The 21106-nt window shown below is 34.9% G+C and overlaps 2 protein-coding genes across 5 annotated transcripts; one reads left to right on the forward strand and one right to left on the reverse strand.

Moving 5' to 3' along the window:
* The first annotated feature begins 5726 nt into the window (after positions 1 to 5726).
* Positions 5727 to 7130, forward strand: LOC132643900 (extensin-2-like). The gene has a single exon (XM_060360437.1). The coding sequence runs from the start codon at positions 5727 to 5729 to the stop codon at positions 6813 to 6815; it is 1089 nt and encodes a 362-aa protein (XP_060216420.1). The 3' UTR covers positions 6816 to 7130.
* Positions 7131 to 8048: 918 nt separating this feature from the next.
* Positions 8049 to 14747, reverse strand: LOC132643565 (DNA replication complex GINS protein SLD5-like). Of its 4 annotated transcripts, none has more exons than XM_060360020.1 (7): positions 14409 to 14747; positions 11018 to 11313; positions 9428 to 9550; positions 9110 to 9192; positions 8925 to 9034; positions 8489 to 8537; positions 8049 to 8376 (listed from the first exon to the last, which is right to left on the reverse strand). In XM_060360020.1, the coding sequence occupies exons 2-7, from the start codon at positions 11195 to 11197 to the stop codon at positions 8277 to 8279; spliced, it is 645 nt and encodes a 214-aa protein (XP_060216003.1). In that variant the 5' UTR covers positions 11198 to 11313; positions 14409 to 14747; the 3' UTR covers positions 8049 to 8276. The 4 variants fall into 4 exon arrangements, with proteins under 4 accessions (XP_060216003.1, XP_060216001.1, XP_060216000.1 ...); XM_060360018.1 differs by having other exon boundaries at positions 8462 to 8537; positions 14474 to 14746; XM_060360017.1 differs by having other exon boundaries at positions 8462 to 8537; positions 14409 to 14746.
* Positions 14748 to 21106: the final 6359 nt, after the last annotated feature.

The raw sequence follows: 21106 nt of genomic DNA on the forward strand, positions 1-21106 counted from the left end.
GTCTTTCCTTGAATAAATGCTAATTGATCATTGTAAGTTTCATCTCTGCATCCATATCTGTGATTGCTGCACTAATATTTTCTTCGGCTTCCCAATTTTTTTATTTTGCTCTAGTATTTGGTTTAACATAACTATAAGACGAGCTTCACTCTCCACATCCTCGACTTCATTGCTCATATCGACATCACAAGTTCTATTAGAATCATCATAATAAGGTCTAGGTAAGGGATAATAAGAATTAAGACAGTCATTCCAGTGACCATCTTGATTACTACACATACTATATATAAATATTACACTCATTATATTGGGAAGGTGCACATAACCCGCTCACAAAAACCTTTTGACAATTTTGTCATAAGTGGGATACTCCACAAATCGATAAAGATACTAAAATAAGGATATGCGATATTCAATTATTTTTCATTTCAAGATGTCATGCCGAGAAAAATACTAATGAAATACTAGAATAAACAAAAAATAAAACCTGTAGGGATCTAGTAGCTCAGTTGATTGACTATCAGAACTTTTACCTTGTTGGTGAGGGTTCAAATCCCCACGTTGTAATCCCCATCCCCATTTCCCCTACCCCTGCCCCCTATGTAATTTTTTTTTTTTTAAAACTTTGAATAATAGACAAAAAATAAAAAGTTTAATCTTGAAAAACAGTCAATTTTGAAGTCCCTGGCAACAACGCCAAAAACTTGTTGGGTCCAAATGCACACACTAGTATATATACATGATCGACAAGTAATAAAGTGATAAGTAGAGTATTATTCCATAAGGACTTGTTATTAATCGTATTAATTGATCTATCCGATTTAATCACATAATAAATTCCATAAAAATAACTAGGGGTGACAAAACTAGCCCAAACTCATTTGACCCGCCAACACGCTCAAATTTTAATGGGTTTGGGCTAGAGTGATTTTCAAGATGGGCTAATTTGGGCTAGCCCAAGTTGATCCATCACAAATCATTAGCCCAAACTGACCCATCAAATGAGACAAGTTGACCCATTAACTGCCTTCCGTTCAAAAAGTATAAAAACTGCAAAACATGAGTAACTTTTTTTAATCATTTTGTTTTTTACATTTTTAACAAATTTAACTTTTTTCATTTCTCTATTTCCAGAAAGTATTTAGATTTGATTTTCAGAACGCTGTTTATTTGGAAAAGCATGAGCGAGAGAATATTTGTAATAAAAAAATATCAATATTTTTAGTTTCTCAAAGTGATATTTAAAAGTGAGTTAAGTTGGGTGGGTTGGGTTATGACCCATCATTTAGCCCATCTTAACCTAGCCCCTCTTAGACCAAGCAAGTTTTGGGCAGGGTTGGGCATTGACCCATCCTATTGATTCAGCCCATCTTGACCCGCGTAGCTTTAGCCCAAACGGACCATTTGTCACCCCTAAAAATAACCAAGCAAGGCAATTAGTTATATTCCTACCCTAAATGAATCCATTCCTCAGGGCTCGGGTGGAAGAACTTTCCCTATTCAATCCTATATGCAATCTAGAACTCTCTTTTCCAAGTTCAATTCTAGATTCGTAGATAGTATTCAATTGTTTGGCCAGACGATCAAATAATTAAGAACATTATTGAATAAATAAACCAACGTAATAAAATCTATACGAATAATTCAAGTGTCAAACTACAACAATCATGTAGCACTACAATTCTAGAACTAAGAAACTACAATGGATCGAAGAGATGACAGAAAGCTTAGAATCAAAGTTGCTCTAGCCGTTCTATAACACCTCGTACCTCCTAACTAAGTTACGTTCATGGTTCGAGATTTAGAACCCAAGACGGGTAGTGGTTGGATTAAAATTTCCCTTGGAAAGGTAAAAATCAAATTGTACGGGCCGTACATTTATGTACGGGCTGTACTTTTTGTACATACCTCGCATGGAAAAATTAGAAGTCACCAGAATTTGACAATTCTAGGTACGGGTAAGTTATAAGGGTTGTACTTCTAAGTACGGGCCGTACTCTTAAGGCTTACAATTTATACGGGCCGTACTCTTAAGGCTTACAATTTATACGGGCCGTACTTTTCATCACGTACCTCACAGACTAAAAATCCTGGTTTCTGGAATTTGACACATGAGGTCTGCCCAGATTGTACGGGACGTACAATATTGTGCGGGCGTACTTGTTGCCCGTACTTTCCTCGCTTCAGCAGATAGTATAAATTCGGGACTTTAGTTTTTAATCCCACTTTTCATATTCTCAAGCCCTGACACGAAGTTCTTTTCCTCCCACCATTAGAATACATCAAGGTAAGTCTATTCTAAGCATCCCAAGTGAATTCCAACATATATTCTAGAGTATTAAATAGGAAATCACTGTTCTAAACCTAGGGTTTTCAAGAAAACCCATCACAAGGATTCAAGATTAAAGCTTTTGTGATTCTTCTCAAGTTCAGACCATTAGTTACAAGTTTTGGAGCATTAACAGGTATGCAGGTTTCTATCTACGTGTGACAAAATCATTGTTCTTCCCTACGCCACGTTCTTCCATGATTATACTAAAGTTCACCAAAACTAGGGTTCCAGACATGTTCATGATAACCCGAAGTACATGTACCATGATATACCATGTTTGCTTTAATAGTTTGTTATTGTGTTCTTAATATTCCCTTTTGGTTATTGAGAATCTATCTGTAATCCATGAAAACTTGTACTTTGCATTCGATGGGTTCTTAAATGCAAGATACAAACTTTTATGTTTATTTTCATGAACTTCTACATGCTTTCATGTTTTCATACAAGTTATACTATATATCTATCTTCATCTTATAATACAATCACAAAACATGTTTACAATCATGTTTATATAATTCATGGGCTACTAAGCCAATTATATCCATGTTCATGTTTTGGGAGTTGCACAGATTACCGAGAAGATTTAATACCCCAAACTACGTATGCCAGCATAAGATAAGGATCGCTCCTCCCAGTTAGGACGATTCCTTCATGTTTATCCATTGCGGGTTATTGGATCTATTCATGTCATGTTCATGTCTTGTACCCCAGTAAGGTACAAGATGGCTTAGCTGATTGAGCAGAGATCAAATGCCACGTGCTTACATGGTTGTTACATGTCGGTTATACTAATGATCTCCCACAAATATCTTTACATACTTAAAATATTTTATTCATGTTATACATATTCATGTTCAATGATATTCATGTCCATGGTTAGCTTACAGATACAGTTTCAGTTTCAGTTATGTTATTTCATGTGTCATGCTTATTTCATTCAGTTGTTTTACATACCAGTACAATTCGAATGTCCTGACATCCCCTTTTATTTGCCTAGGGGCCTGCATTTCACGATGTAGAGTTACAGAACGACGGATCAACTAGTTATGACTTTGCACGTACCAGCTATTGGTGAGCCCCATCTCATTCGAGGTTTTATCTTTATTTATAAATTGTCAGTTATGAAGTTAAGGTATGCCGGGGGCCTTGTCCATGTAAATAGTTTAGCAGTCAGAGTACTCATGTCAGAGGTTTCATAGACTAGACTAGTTCATTTATGTCATGTAAGCTATTCAGAGTCGTATAGCCAGTATTGGCTCAACATTTATCATTTAATTTAAGACTTATGATTACTTAACCTATGCTTCATTCTTACCATGCATGTTATATTATATTCCGCATCAATACATGCCCCATGTTGATGCAGCAAGCCATGTGGTTCGCTTGGTCACATGCGGCAAGGAGCCAAGTGTCGTGTTATGCCCAGACCATGGTTCGGGGCGTGACACGTCCGTCTCCTCCTTTAAGTCCAGTCCCTTTCCCTCTAGGTCGATCGTATATCTTGACCAAACTCATGTTAAACATATATTTATACTGTGTGGAAATACCCTTGGACTAAACAGCTTTACTAAATTAAAATAGAGTCGGGCAGGCCAAATAAAGCTTGGCACGACGCATGGTGCGCCATGCTAAGAGAGATTAGAGAACATGATTTTCAGCAAGTTAGTCTCGAGATTACCCTACCACGAAGCAAGGCACGCCATGGTAGGCTATTTATTTTCTGGCCTTCCAACTTCTTTGGTCTATCGCTCTCGTACGTCCTTGGCTCTCGAACTCACCCCCCGAACTCGATATCGGTTAATTTTATTTGGACTTCTACTCAAACTTCAAAGCCGTATTTCATCCATTTTAGCTCTAAATCATTCCTTTTGCTCAAAATCGTGTCCTACATAGCAAAACCCATGTATTAAGCATAAAGTAGACAGATTCTAATTCAAACAAAAATAAAGTAATCAAAATATGAGGCGGAACATAACTTAAAACATGTGTGTAATTTGATTTAGTCGTGGATCACAACCCCACACTTGAAACCTTTGGTTGTCCTCAAGCAAATCACGATGTACACTCTACCTTACATTCATCTCTCAACCTAGCACGCTCGGGCTATCTGCACAAACCATCCTAACACCTATGACTATGGTTGATATCAGCAATTTAGCTGAGAAAATATTATTATCTACAAGAAGGGTCATATACCTAAAATAACATCAGTAATAGACCATACATCAAATCTCTCTAGAATACAGTTATAAAAGAAAGTCCAGAGGCTCCATTGAATTTGAGCACTTTTTGGACGTTCACATTTCATTAGTTAAAGCTTAATCTCTTTCATTTTATGTGATTTGTTTGATTGATTATGGAATTTAAGAAAGAAATAGAAGAGTGTTGAAATTTGTAATTTTAAACTTGCCTCACATTTGTGTAGTTATAAAATTATCGTGCGACTATAAAATATAATTAATAAGAATAAAATAAGAAATTTAACTTAAATTATTTTTAAATGTAGAAAATGATTCTTTCTCGGAAAGGAAAGAACGACTGAGTGAGTACTACTTCTCCCGGGAGAAAAAAAAAAGGCCGAAAAATACAAGAAGGAAAGATAACAAAAATGAACTGCTAAAATTGGAACTGATCACTGTCGATTGACATAAAGTTTACATGCAAATTTGAAGTACAATCGCTAAGCTACACGGTACAATATTGATTAACCATATATTACTTTGACGTAGAACGGTCAATGTAACACTTTCAAATCTACACTGTGACGCATTCCACAAAAGACATATTTTCTGACGTTATGGTGGTTAATATGAAATAACAGGTTTTGTAAATTTAGTTTTCAAGAATTCTATATATGTAGGCAATCACCTAAATATAATTTTTGTTGTATTTGTTTTTTCTTTTTGATTGATAGTTCGTCCTTGTTTCCGGAAGAGACAATTTGTTTTCTTTTTCTTATTTCTACAACTTTAAAGCAAGGCGGAGTTTATAAATTTATCCTTTTCCAATGAAAATAGATATAAAGTAAAACAAAAGATATAAGTAACCCTGCACAACTTACTAATTTTGCAATCTAAACAAATATAATAAGATTTTTACATGAGAGATGAAAATATTAATGAAGTGTCTTTTAGAACTTTTAAAGCCGTCCTTGGAAGTTCTTCATGCCGAATGCAAAATGTAGCTCCATTTGCCCTCAAAGTCTTATATTTGAGTTCGTCTCAACGTTAGTTTTGTCACTACTGAAGAACAAGTCTACTAACTAGGGGCAGCAACATTCATAAATTTCACTAAAATATTGTACCAAAATTTCATGAGAAGACTATATAAAGGGAATTTCTCCCTCTTTATGCTCACCAATTTCAGTTCATTTTCTTCATACCTCTAACAAAATATGGCTTCTTTTCGGCCATATCTTGTATGGTTTGTGGCGATACTTTTGGTATCCAAGAGCGTAGAAGCAAGACACAGATTTCATTCATGGAGAAAATATAGTTCCAAGTCATCTCCAGAATCAGTACCAATGTCTGCGCCTAACTCTAACCAATCACGTCAACCATCTCCATCACCACAACCATCATCCTCGGATTATTACACTTCTAGTCCACCATCAACTTTTGGGTGGTCTTCTCCTCAACCCTCCCCAATACCTTCTCGTACTTCCAACAAGTCTCCAAGTTCACCAACCTCATCACCACTATCACCGACTCCAAATGATTTTAATTCTCCGCCCTCGCCTTCAAGATGGGCTCCATCCCCATATTACTCTTCATGGGAACCATCTCCTAGTTATACGACAACTCCTCAATCATCGCCTGTACTTGCACCTTCTTACCCTAACCAGTCCCCACCATCACCTATAGAGTGGTTCTCTCCTCGACCTTCCCCAGCACCTTCATCTACTTCCTACTACAAGAATGCTCCAAGTTCACCAACTACATCGCCACTATCACCATCTCCATATGATAATAGTTCACCGCCCTCACCTTCAGGATGGGCTCCATCTCCATATTATTATTCATGGGCACCATATCCTAGTGATAAAGTATCTCCTCGATCATCGGTTGTACCTGTACCTGCACCTTCATTTCCTGATAAGTCTTCACAACAACCTTCTCCATCACCACTTCCAAATTACTATTATAACTCACCACCTCCTCCATATGCTTACAACTCTCCACCACCTCCATCACCATCGCCACCTCCTCCATCACCATCACCACCTCCTCCTTATTACTACAGTTCCCCACCACTGCCATCACCATCTCCTCCACCTCCTCCCTCATCATCACCCCCTCCTCCATACGTTTACAAGTCACCACCACCTACATCTTCACCTCCACCTCCTTCATATTACTACATGTCACCACCCCCACCATTGTCATCTCCTCCTCCATATTACTACATGTCGCCAGCCCCACCATCTCCTTCGCCTCCACCTGCTTATCACTACAACTACCCGCCGCCACCTCCATCCTACTGAAAATTTCATTGTTTTTTCATATCTCTGCTCCTAAACCATATTAGTACCATTACCACGTCTCCTCATTTCTTGAAGTTTCGTTCTATCTTATCTTCTATGACTATTGTCACAAGCCATATGGAACACATATTTATCAGCAGGGTCTAAATTATCTATCGTTTGCAGTGAGGGGAATTTGGTCGAGAGAGGGACCGGCTTCAGCAGTTTACTTTTATTTGTCCAACAAATCATGTCATTTGCTTTTGTTTTGTTCGTACAATTAATCCTTGTAAGTTTATTTTAATATGTATCCTCTTTCACTTTGTTAGTATGAGATTAAAAAATGTTCTGAAATGACGGTCTTTTTGTTCTTCGTAGTTTTGAGTTTGCTCAATATCACAACGGCAATAACAAAAAAAAAATGAGCTGACATAAAATAAACGGAAAAGACTCAAATATGCCATCGAACTATCGGAAATGACTCATTTATGCCACTCGTCAATAGTTTGGCCCATTTATGCCATCAAACTATTGGAAATGACTAACTTATGCCACTCATTAATAGTTTGACTCATTTATGCCATTACTCGTTGCCAAAATGACTCATCCATGCCATTTTTTATTAACGCCGGTTTTATGATACAAGATATGACACGTGGCCTCCAATTAGAGGTCCACGTCGTTTAACTAAAACCAGCCCAATTTTAAATATCAAATTAAGAAAACATCCGATCCATATACCCTACCCACCCACAACCATAATCTAGTTGGAGGCCACGTATCATATATGGTATTGTAAAACCAGCTTTACTGAAATATGGCATGGATGAGTCATTTTGGTAACAAATGATGGCATAAATGAGTCAAACTATTGATGAGTGACATAAATGAGCCATTTCATATAGTTCGATGACATAAATGAGTCATTTCCTATAGTTCGATGGCATCAATGAGCCAAACTATTGACGAGTGGCATAAATGAGCCATTTCCGATAGTTCGATGGCATATTTGAGCCTTTTCCCTAAAATAAAATAATTAAATAAATTCAATAAACCCTAACTAAATGAGCACAACTAAATTTCTAGATTTATCTTATACTAGTAAGGGATGCCTGTGCCAACAATGTATGTACATGAAAGAGATGTGTTTTGCTATTTGTATTTCACATTAGAAAGGCCAACTTTTCCCTTTTTGTGGTACTTGAATCCCAATTTCTTTTGTGAGCTCATACATATGTAATACTATACTAATGAAGAATGAAGAGTACAGTAATATTTATGACAGTACAAAGTTCCAACATATTCAATTCAAGTAGTTGGCATTAGCAAACAAATTTCTATGTCTATCAGTTGTGGTAATGATATGATCGCAATTGAAACAATTTAATATCCTCCTAATCAACGAAATACTCAGAAATCTATGCTTTTCTTCGGTTTCCTATCAGCGGAAAACAAAGGGGCAGTGTTCCGTTACCTATACTCTCATACCAGATCAATCTGCCCACTCTCTACGAGTGGCTTTATGGACTTATAAGGCAGAGCGTACAAATCATTGGCTTCGATGTTCACTGGTTCTTCCCCACTGTCATCAAAGAAAAATGGAAGACAAGAATAAAAATTAATCAGGGAGGTCCGAAGAAAAACGACAATAAATTAAAGAAGATTGCCTGTCATCAAGCTGAAAGGATCCTAACAATCTCTTGCTTCTGCAGATAACATATTGATGTAGCTGCGGCTCAGGAACTAAAAGGCATACAAAAAGAGAAACCGTTGTCTCAGTACAAATGTATATCCCAAAATTCTTTACATTTGAGATGTCTAAATGCGAAGAAAACAAATAGATATAATGAGTGCATGAGATTGCATCGTGCCTTAACCTAACTAGCAATCAGGTTGCAGGTTTGGCAATTGATTAGAGAACTTAAATTACTGCACCGTGTTCATAGACAACTTAAATCACTTAGCAACGAACCTTTTATTGTTTCAAGATGCTTTTGATCTAGAAACTCTTTTTGCTCTACGATGACATAGATAGAGTGAAATACACACGGAAATGCATAAACAAGCAGATAGGGCAAGGGACTTGAGCAATTTTAACTCAATAACTTGTAAGGAGCATGGCAAGCTTACCCATGTCATCTCCCAAACTTAGTGAAGATTGCTTCAAGTGGGACTTGAAGCCATGAGGCAACTTTGAGAGAACAGATTGATCTAGATGTTGCTCCATGTCGTCAATACACCTAATCATCCCAGATAATTAACATTTTAAACTTTGTATGCATAGAACACTTAGAATCAAGAGAAACGGGCTTTACCTTTCAGCAAATTTCTGCTCTTGTTTAGATAGACGATTCCATAAGTCAGTAATTTTTTGTATGTGAAATGCATAATTTTCGATCTGCAGTCAAACATTAATTATGAAGGATAAGCTGCAGGGACACGCTAAGAGATGAGATCCTATGCCGCGCAAACAGATCACGCTTTAAAGACACTACCAGTAACTTAAAGAACTATTTTAGAACTCCAAGTAATCGGTAGACTGAGGTTTTCCCACATCATGACTACAGCTCTTTCCAAATATGCATTTCACCAAAATCAAAGACATATAATAAGATATTATAATTCAAGGCTACCTTTTGGAGACGGGTTCTTAAATATGATATCAATAGAAAGAGAGTTCTGTCGAGGTCCATTTGGTAAAGAGACACAGTGAGTGGATCAACACCATTTTTGAAAAAATCCTCTACTGTTTCTTCCTGGAGCAAAGAGCAAGTAGAATCAGCATATAATACATTGTAAACCATGAAAATGCATAAATTAATAATGAGCAGCATAAGTTGAGGAACTAAAGAAAAATTAGATTGATATAAATGAACAATATACCGGAAGATGTAAATGAAACTTTTTGGCATCATCACATGAAATGTTGATTTGGAGTGTCAGAAGAGTTTTACATTCCACCTTATTAAATGACAATTAACAGATGTTGTACACCAACATCGAAGATATGGATTAAAATCCATTAAGTAGGAGCAACAACACACATCATGATAATCTCTTTTTTAGATCAGAGCACAACAGCTTTTTCGCTCAGATAGCACACAGTTTTGGATTTCAACCAATAAGTTCATATGTGATTTTCCAAACACAGCTATGTCCTTTAACATAGGCTTCAGTTTCCGAATGAAGCAATCACAAAAAGCTTTTTATCATACAAAATTATCATATCCACAACGAAACTACCATTAAACAACTTATTTTAGTAGCATCAAGTTCCTAAGCTCTGGAATTACCAGCTTCAGCTGTAAGTCAGTCAATTATATTAACAATTATTATTGGTGACACAAAATTCTAATGTTTCTGTCGTGGTTCTGCCATTTGTTTATTCAAGTGTACGTTTCCATTTACCTTCCTGTTTTATACCTCCAAATAAAGCTCTCCCAACACTACTGGACCAAGTTACAAGTAAAGTTGGTTCTCCCCAAACACGCTTAAGGTCCACTGCTAACTTTTGTCTCTTTGAGTGGCAGGTCCTTCTTAAACTTAGATACCTTATGAGGAACGATCCTAGGATTGTTCTTTAGAATAAATATGTGCTCCACACAGTGCATCTTAAACTCAGATACTTTATGAGGAATGATCCTAGTATGCTCAACACGGTGTAACTTAAGGGTTATCAGTATATGAGACTAGATGGCCCGTGCCCGTGCACAGCACGGGCTATGCCTAACATCACATACAAAATAAAAGAAGTCCAACATTGAGAAAGATAATTTTTCAAGTCATGCTCCTATAGGAAAATTAATAGCAAACACTTAATAAAATTAAATTCTGTTAGGCACTAATATAATCAATTATCCAGTGTATTTTTTGCTACAAAATAAGTTTTTTCTATCTAACAGTTTAATCTCATCCTTTTAACCAGAACCGAAAACTTCAGTTGGATCCTTCTAGAGTCTTGGACAAAACAAAATCTTTTGTTCTACAATAGAATAGTCCCTTTATAAACACCCTTCTAAAATTATGACAACTTGTAATTCTCAACCCACAGAGACATATATCCACCACATAATGCCAAACAAAACACAAGTTTTAAAACAAAAAGAAAATATTAACATGGAAAGGACTAATAGAACATAAGGTGAAAGCCAAAGCTCAAAAACTAAACAGACAAATATCCCAGGTGCAAATTTAAGAGGCCTAAACATATGAAATGTGCATACCATCAATTGAATTTGTTCTCTGGATCTTTGAACCAAAGCAGTCTCATATTGAAGAATTTCAGGAGCAGACTTTTCATTCCGCCATGCCCGTTTTAAGAGCTCCGCATCAGTCGTTGAAAGTAAAGATTCATAATCATCGTCCACCCCAGCTGAATATCTGGATGCATCACCTGAATCCATTGTCAATCCAATACTCTCTCTTTCTCTTCTTCCTCACCAAAGATTGAAGCTTTTTCTAGAGTAGAACAAATCTTGAGAACTCAGAGTAGAACAAATCTTGAGAACTCAAACTTGAACTGCAATCAGAAAACAAAATAAAATTTAGGAAATAGAAATAGCAATTGGTTAATCAGTGTTTATTCATTCTCTCAATCACAAACACAAGAAATTCAAAAAAAACGTTGGATAGAAATGCCCCATTTCAGAAACTTTTAGTGGAAACATGAGCTACTTACACATCCAAACTTTATTCCAGAAAACCCCTATCAGAAAAGAAAAACACCCATCTCAAAGGTTGCCCCACAAGAGGAAACCAACTAGCAATAGGCAATATCAAAAAGTTGTAAAACAAAAATTTAAAAACTACAGTACAAGATTCTAAATGGAGATACCCATAAAATAAAGCGGAATATTTCGAAAAAGGTTAGAAATTTAACATTTATGCTAAAAAAACTATTGAGAATGGAAGCAAAACTAACCACAGATGAAATAGCTCGGGGGTTTTTTATCACCTTGAAGATTTTGAGATTTACTACTCGGTAAGTGAGGGCTGGAACAAGTTCAATCTGGATCGAGCAAGGAAGCTAATGGAATTCAAGAAAAAGGATAACACATGACTTGCGCGTGATGACATTTATCCCTTTGGTGGCTATTGGGCTTATAGTGACAGTAGTTGCTAGTGAAATTCTCCCACACTCCCACTTTATGCGGAAGATTTTGGAGTACGAGGTCGAAATATTTTAATTTTTGGCGTCAATTCGAATAAAGATTTTTAAACACAATATATGTATTTGAAAATTACATGAGAAGTACTAAAATCAACATAATCAACAATTCAAAATATTTAAAAGGACTTTGCATTATGTAGCCGATTTGACATGAGAAGTACTATAAGTCAACTCTAGAACTTGTTGAAACTGTCTAAGATTCTTTCCTAACAAAATCACTATAGCTACACCTATAACTGTACCTCAAACTTAAGTAAAAGTACAAGATCAACTCAATGTATGAAACAAAGTGAATAAATCAGACAGTCAGATTAAAATGATGCTAAGTTTATCAGATTTGGCACTCCATGCTGCAGAAGTGAATTCACACACACTAAACCTTTTAGTCCTAAAAGATTACATTGTATTCATCTCCTCAGAAATCTTGCAGCTCTATTTTTAACTTTTAGAATGCACTTTCATTCTCAGGACATCCCTTAAAACACTCACATTAGATTCAGGTCACAAACGCCATTGCAAGAGACACAGCAATCGAGCATCAGCATTACCTAGCACTTAAATGAAGCCACTCAGTTGCACATGCCAATTAGCAGCACATATATTTACTCACAGCTAAGTTCATATAGTTAACCTAGCTTACCCCATACTTAGTTCATAACACATAGGCGATTCAAGTTAGCATTAGTATTCAGCATTATGCTCTAAGGACTCATTTGGTAGGATGTATTAGAATCTAATACATGTATTAGTTTTGGTATTATTAATTCTTTGTTTGGTAGTGCTTTTCAACCTATGTATAACTAATATCAGTACTATTCTTGTACATAGCAAACCATGGTATTAGCAATAAAAGGGTTATTAATACATGGATAAGCATGATGAAAGACAGAACTGCCCTTAATACACCCAATCAAACAGTGGATAAGAATAATCTCAGTATAACTAATCCCAGCATTATTAATATACCCTATTCAGTACTATTCTTATACACTCTACCAAACGACCCCTAAGTGATCACATACAAGCGTCTTTCATGCGCCATAACCAAAACTTGCTCTAAGACCTCACACATGGTTCAAATTATATTAACAAGTGCCTCAAATAGTTTGAAGTAATTTAATTAGGCACAAAATACATTCATGATTCATATGCAATTAGGGGTCGTTTGGTAGCTGGTTAGAGTTAATACAGGTATTAGAAATACAAGGACTAGTTATGAGTGAATTTATGTATTATTTTATGCAGGGTTTAGTTATTGATGTGTTAGTTATTCTATCTTCTATCCTGCATAAAATAATACATAGATTCCCTCATAAATTATACATGTATTAGTTATGCCGGTTTCTAAATTGCAAATCAAACACCGTATTAAGTGTGTTGAATTTTATACATAGCAAAAGAATGCTACCAAACATGGTATTACTTATGAAGGATTTAATACATGAATAACTTAGCTCTTAACCAGCACCAAACGACCCTTAGCAGTCACATACAATGTTTGGGAATCAAATTCTAGCAGTCACATAAGATCATATTATATTTGAACTCTTGGAACCTTTTCAGAAAACAAATCAGATCCCACATCTCAGTTAAACAGCCAATGTAGTGTACAAAACTAGCCTTAGCTAGGCAATCAGATGACTGCTCGCAAGCGTAGCTACAATTCGATACTCAAAAGTGTTAATTCAGCTGCGAGCATATTTAGTTCAAACAGTCTGAAAAAACAGTCCAAAACTGACCCCAAGTACCCCCACACTTACTCGTAATTACACTCTTAGGGGTCGTTTGGTATGATGGATAAGGAAAAATAGTCCTGGGATAAAAATTTATTACCGCCTTATCCCTTGTTTGGTTAATAATCCTGGGATAAGTTATCCCAAGATTAAAATTAGTACCGGAATAAGCTATCTCTGGCTGAGGGTGGAATAACAATTCCAGGATTAGTTATCACAGGATAAAATAATGAAAATGACAAAAAATAGCCCTGAGGTCCCTCAAATCCCTTTTCTGCTAAATAAGATGGAGGTTATTTTTGTAAACAAACAACTTTTACTTAATTTGTTTTACAATGCATGTTACTTTTAATACAACAAACCAAATAATTAATAAGAAATAATACCAAGAAAAGTACCAATTTCCTACCAAACGACCACTTAATATTGCTCGGTTACTCAGACTTCACCGATGAACTAATTTCTCACTTAGGCAATATGTCAAACACCTTACATGCATCAATTTCATATTATTCTTTGAAACATTCGGATACTTGAATTTCCCTCCCATAAATGGTGGGACTTACAGTTTTTAATTTTTTTAAAAAGGTAATTATAGTTTACAGTCTCAAGAACATCAATAAGCAACAGAGAATTCAAACTAAGTCCCATATTAATCTGAATTTCCTCTCAAGTTGATGTACAAACATTTATATTTAAAATAAAACTAACCTAAGAGAATTGGGAGGAGCCTATGACAAGAGAGGAGAAAAGAGAAGAACTGATAATTGGCTTACAAAAAATGCCAAATACCACCAAAGGTCATCTCAGTAGCCTGCATATTTTTTCCATCCTCTTTTGTATTCACTACGTGACTAAGAGCCCGTTTGGATTGGCTTATAAGTTGGCTTATAAGCTGTTTTTAGCTTTTTTGAGTGTTTGGCTGACCAGCTTAAAGTCATTTTGTATTTAAAATAAGCTCAAAAAAATAATTGAGTCAATTTGACTTAACTTATCTAAAGCAGCTTATAAGCTGAAAACAACTTATAAGCCAAAAAAAATAAGTTGGGCTACCCCAACTTATTTTTTTTGACTTATAAGCTGTTTTCAGCTTAAAGCCATAAGCCCATCCAAACAGGCTCTAAAATCATATAACAGCCTGTTTGGCCCTTTTTTTTTTTCTTTTTTTTTTAAGTTCTAATTCATTTAAAAAGTCTTTTTGACTACTTTTAATAAGCAGATTGTGTTTGTCTATTCTTCTAAAAAAAAAAAAAAAGGTGTTTTTGAATGTCAAATTACAAAAAAGAACAAGTATCAATGAACTTTTACTATCAAGATTAGTTTACAGAAAAAATTTAGTTTAAATGTCTATTATGAAAGACTTTAATTAAAATTTCTACTTAAATGTCTATAATTAATTTTTTACTTTTGTTTAATTAAAATTTAAATGTAAATAATAAGCAGAATATAAACTGTGAAAGCTAACTTTATACTAGGTAACATAAAATAGAGAATTATTAATTATAAATAAATGGATTAATGAGGGATATACTCGGTAAATATGTATTAATGTAGGAATATTTTTGTCTTGAAAAAAATAATTTTCTGCTTTTGCTTTTGCTTTTTCAAAAAGCATAAATTTTCTGCTTTTCCCCAACTGCAAAAAAACTACTTCTGCTTTTACTTAAAAGTTGTTATACTAATTGGCCAAATACCTAAATATATAAAAAAAGTATTTTTTCTAAAAAAAAAAAGCGTTTTTGGCCTCAAAACCGCTAGGCCAAGCAGGCTCGAAGGATGTCTTGCTATGATTGGAAAATGTTTTCCTGAAATATAAGTGGTTTCTCACTTATTTTCTTGTGTTTGATACGTAAACAAAAAATATTATCCTAAAAACATTTATATATAATCTAGATAAATACTATTGGGGAATGGGGGTTGGATGGTGATGGGGTTGGGGTGGTTGGCTGGGGGGTAGGGTGGTACGAGTGGTGGCGGGTGTGGGTGGTTGAGTGTGTGGGGTGGTAGGGGTGGGGTGGGATGGGGTGAAGATGAGGTGTGTGCGACGATGAGGAGCAGACAATCCTCATTTGTTAAACTTATTTTCCTTACTTCCATTAGGGAAGTTATTTTCCTCCTTTTTAAGGAATTTTTTTTTCTTGAGAAAATGTTTTAAAATATTGAGCAATCGAACATGAGAAATTAGAAAATATTTTCCTTCACACTGAACACATCCTAAGTTAAAGAAGATATTAACCAAAGTAAATTAAAATTGAAGTAAAATACTAAAACGAGCTAAGCATTTGAGTTGCCTCCTAACATGCGCCTTAGTTATAGTCGCGGCACGATGCCTATGCTGTCATTATCACCACTTTTCCTTCCACTTAAGAGATGAGTTGCACCCTAATTTTATTCAAGTTTGTGGTTGTGCTTTTCTGACGGTGGCCCAGATACAAATGAACCAAGTGACCCATATGCATCTTGCACTTCTTGATGTCGTTCTGTCTCTTCGGCATTTTAGGATTTAAGGACATTGCCCCCACTTATGCACCTCTCCATAGGCTTGGATGCCTCGATTTCCATGTTTCTACCCAAACACAATGTAGAAAAATGTTAGAATGAGGTCTAACATGCCCCTATTCCAAAATTGATTTATAATTGACATTATCACGTTTATACACTTCCTCAACCTCGGCATCATCAACAGTCTTTGGATCTAATGGTTGGACTTCTTTGTGCTCTACAATACATTCCACAACACTGGATATAGTTGAGCCTCAGACACCTCAACCATTTCATTCAATTTAGCCTGCAAATTATGGATCTCATTGCCAAACTGGTCAATCTCTTGTCGAAGCTTACCTCTTCCTTCTATAAATTGTCTCGCCATATTTGTAAGACTATCACGGAGAATCCCATAAGATTTCATTGCTTGATCTTGTCCCATTAGCCAAGTTTGGCTCAAAATTCTCTATTTCTTCAAAGTTATCTTCTGTTGGCATTTTTATTAATGAATGGCATTTGCAGGTCCCTTTTCTTTATTCTTTCCTGTCTTACTTATGTGGAAGACAAAGTATCCCTTATTGATTAGAAAAAGGTAAAAAGGTTTTTTCCTCCGTATATTGTATTGTATTCTATTTGAGTTGTAAAGAGTTAGTAAAAGAGAGTGATCTCGCGCACATGAGAAATGAGCTTGCAAGGCAAAACGGGTCGATTTGCCCCCCTACGCGTGAAATATACGTGACGCCAAATCCAAGTCTGGTTTTGTAAATATTATTTTTGATATTTTGAGCTTACGCGAACTATGTTCCTATATGCTCTTACAAGAACATGTCCAGTAACATTATCAGAATTCAAACTCTTGTAATGGTTGGGTTAATGATTTCTTTTAATGACCAGGTTAATGAATCCCTTTAATGGCCAGGTTAATAACTCATTAAGTCTTCATTAAGACCAAGTAATTAAAGGTTAAATGTGTCTAGCCAAATATCACAAGGGTTAAAATTAAAATTTACTAATAATAGAAGGACCAAAAGTACTATTAACACTTTCTATTTTAATTTTGAGCAATCAAACATGAGAATATTTTCTTTTTTCAAAGAAAAATGAGAAGATGTTTTCCTTAGGTACCAAACACACCCACTCTCTTTGTTATTGACAAATTTTGTCCTGCAAGTGACACAAATTATTGAAAATTGAAATAAAAACCTCTCTCTGTTAAGAGTCAATGTTGGAGGAATTAACAAGGTATGAAACCTAAGCCAAATGATGTAGATATGAAGCCAAAATTCTTGTGCTTGTTATTGACTGTTGTTTGATGTTCCAGTCAATGTAGGATTTTTACTGGAAGTTGCTTTCTTCTTGGAGTTATTGGATTTGACTTGCCAAGATTAGGCAGGTGATCTAAGTAGTTGGAAAAGGAGTTTCTCAGTCTCAGTTTTTAAGGAAATAAAATCTCTTGGCCTCTTACAATTTGAATAGAAGAAAATGTCTTTTCAGATTTCTTATGTGTTTTTTTCAGATTTTTTATGTGTAAAAAATGAAGATCTTTTGTAAAAAGTCATAAAATTAAATTTTTTTTGTAAAGGACCAAAAATTAATTTCTCCCGAAATATTTTCCAAAAACTGTTTTCTAATTTTTTTCATTTTCGATTGGTCAAAAATTTTAAAAAACATTTTTTCTGGGAAACAAGTTCCTTAAATGAGTAAAATGACTTTCCTAGTGGAAGTGCAGAAAATAAGTTCCATAAATGACATTGCACATTAGTTGTGTCCTCCCCACCCTCCAACACTCCTCATCTTCACCCCACCCCCATAGCCCCCGTCTCCATCACCCACACCTCTACCCCCACCTCCCTTGTATTTTTCTAAATTATATACAAATAATTTTAGGACAATATTTTTATGTCCACATACCGAACACAAAATAATAAATAAGAAATCTACTTATTTTTTTAGAAAACAATTTTCATGAAAAACACTTTCCTTCATACCGAACACACCCTAAGTCTCATTATCAATTATGAGTGAGTGAAAAATATGGATTGTATTTGTGCTATCAATCTACAGTCATTGGGACAACTCCATTCAACTTGGTAACCAAAAGAGCCTAAGCTTGTAATTCAACATTATTACACTGCTCTTCATGGATTCCTGAAGCTGATATCCACATAATAATAATAATGATCATCAATATTATACACTAGTACAAATCTTATATATTAAAAAGTTATTTGACACAGGCATACACTCAAACTTGAAACATGAACAAGAGAAAAGCACAAGAAACAAGAAAAGTTCAATTCTTGGACCAAATGGTGGTCGTCATCTCAATTGGGGTCACCCAAATTTTGCTAACACCAGGAGGGAAAGGCGGTACTACCTGTAAAAAATTTAAATTAGATCAAACTTGGGTTGGCACAGTCATTATGGGATAAGAACTCATAGGCACACGCAAAAGTATACTACAATACTATAATAGTAACAGAGACTTGAGTTGTTTACTTCACTTTTACACATAAGGTATATTTTTAAACTTCCATCACAAATTATTTCCATAGGCAAAAATGTTCGTCCTTCTCCTTATAAGTAACTTATTTTACTCACTAATGAATTTTCCTCGAACTTAGAAAGTAATAATGAGGTTAGCGAACTCAATAGTAAGTTCCACACTCCCGTGCTTTTCTTCTTTCTCCTTTTATGTTTTTCTCAGGACTTCCGGACAAAAGAACATTCGGCCTTGAGTAGAAGTAATTAATCAATTTGGAAATAAAATTTTTGTAGCCATGCGAGTTATGAGAAATAGGAAAAGACGTCCCTAAGCTTAACATTTAAAATCTATCAAGGTAACTATTTCCCAACCCCCAATTGTTATACTCCATTTTAACTGGGTCAAAGCGGAGTATAACATATTGATGATGCCTAATATTGTTTAACTTAAGGAGTCGCCACCTAATTATTTTAACGATGAATTAAGACACCTAGTTATTAACTAGATAAATGTTTAAAATAGGCTCTGATTTTTAAAGGTCTATTTAACTTAATGATTCTAGGTAAGGGTTCTAAATATCCTAATGGGAAGGTCTTAGGTATCCATTAGAATCCGTTAATTACGGTTAACCGGCCAAACTTAGGTTAATCAAAATATTAAAATATATTACTAAAAAGATTATAAAGAAAATAATGTCTATTATAACTACGTGCAAATTAGCTTTAAAAATACGGTAATGCTTAAAATTTATTATTTTAACTATAAAATCCCAAACGAGGTGAACGTAAAGCCATTGCAATTAAAAAAAGGGATCAAATGGGTTAAAAAACTCTGACTTTTAATGTATCAAAAGAGCTTGAAGGTATTTGTTTCCAATTGAAAGAAAAACACCAAACATTTAACTTGCTTGCAGGGTTTAAAATAAGTTTTGAACTTGAACTTGATTCTTAAACAAAGTTAGTTTCATTGAAATGCAACGGAATTCAATTCCTAGTTATTTACAATTTTAAAAGAAAATGATGGGTCTAATGGACTGAAAATATGTCGTTAAACTGCAAGTGCAAAGCCAAAATAATTCATCTCAAATTCCCCGTATGAATCAAATCTTTTCTTAGCTCATTATTTGCAAAGTATTTCAGTGAATTCACTGTGCAATATCCGAACTTAAAAAGAGTAAGCTTGAAAGAATTAATTTCGGAAACGTTTGTAATGTTTAGATCTTGAGCAAGAAATGTGCTTAAAAACATGCAAAGATCATTTTTAAAAAATAAATAAATTTGAACCTCCTGTGAATAAAGAAAAGAAACATATTTCATGTTGAAGTACTTCTTTAAAGTTGAACGAAAAAGAAAAAATAAACTGTCTTCAGGTGACCATTTTACGATAAATTTTCTCTTAAAACAAATGCTTAATCTTCTAAAACAAAGATATTTTTGGACTCATATAACAAAGGGATTAAAAAAAAAAAAATGAACTTGAAGTAGTGTTCTGGGAATTATTACTTTCTATACTTACTAAAATAATATTCCCCGTATCCCCTCTAATTTAAGTGTTTTAAGGTCAATAATCTTACGGGAATCAAATAAAACATTTCACAAAGAAGAAACAAAATAGTTAGTAATCTTAAGACGAGCAAAATGCAACAGTAGCTCCTTTGTTCGCCCCTCTTCTCCTTGCTTTTGTTCAGATGTTTTCAAGAGAGAAGAGAACTGAATGTAGAATATACACGGGTTCAAAATCTAGCGACGATATCGAATCTCGGAATGAGAAATTTAGTGGCGGCGAGAGTCTTCTTATGAAGACTCCATTTGCTCCCGCAGTGTACATGAAAAGGAAAATATAATAAAGATTAGAAACGTACGTAACTGTTAAATAAGACAAATATAAACTCATATGAGTGTTCAACTTCCAAATACACAAGTTAACATTAGGCATAAAGTAAGTTGCAGCAGATCTTAAAATTGTTCGGACACCTAACTAACATATACATTCCGCTATAACTATATGCTGACAAAAGAATTTTTTTGGGTAGTATTTTCTGGTATGCCGAGCATTAGACAAACATCTCATACAATCTAGTCGTAAACTAAACCCAAAGCAACGCACCTTATCATTAAACTGGTAAACAAAACTTATTAGCCAGCGAAGGAATAATCTTACATGGAAAACACCCACATACAAACGTATCTGTTTAACATCTAACATTTACTCAGTTAACTGTGGAAGGACTCTTGTTAGTACTATAGCTTTAAATACCTAACACACTTCGATTTATGACTCGATATTAAGCAAGAGCACAGCGAACTGATTACCAGACTTCAATCAATTAGTTCAATTAGTACATGGTTTAGGACATAATTGGAAACTCATGGTTGTTAAATTCAACTGTCTCAAACAAACAATGGCAAGAATAACTAAAACTCAACCTATCATATCAAAC

This window comes from Lycium barbarum, chromosome 6 (assembly GCF_019175385.1).
Source record: "Lycium barbarum isolate Lr01 chromosome 6, ASM1917538v2, whole genome shotgun sequence".
Classification (NCBI taxonomy): Eukaryota; Viridiplantae; Streptophyta; class Magnoliopsida; order Solanales; family Solanaceae; genus Lycium; species Lycium barbarum.

What these genes read in the sequence shown, in the direction of transcription:
- LOC132643900 (XM_060360437.1), top strand. Translation starts at nt 5,727, where the DNA reads ATGGCTTCTTTTCGGCCATATCTTGTATGGTTTGTGGCGATACTTTTG.
- LOC132643565 (XM_060360018.1), bottom strand. Translation starts at nt 11,197, where the DNA reads ATGGATTCAGGTGATGCATCCAGATATTCAGCTGGGGTGGACGATGAT. An exon ending in TAAGAACCCGTCTCCAAAAG is followed by an intron (nt 9,193 to 9,427) that starts GTAGCCTTGAAT and finishes GTTTGACTGCAG; the next exon opens with ATCGAAAATTATGCATTTCA. An exon ending in GAGCAGAAATTTGCTGAAAG is followed by an intron (nt 9,035 to 9,109) that starts GTAAAGCCCGTT and finishes TGGGATGATTAG; the next exon opens with GTGTATTGACGACATGGAGC.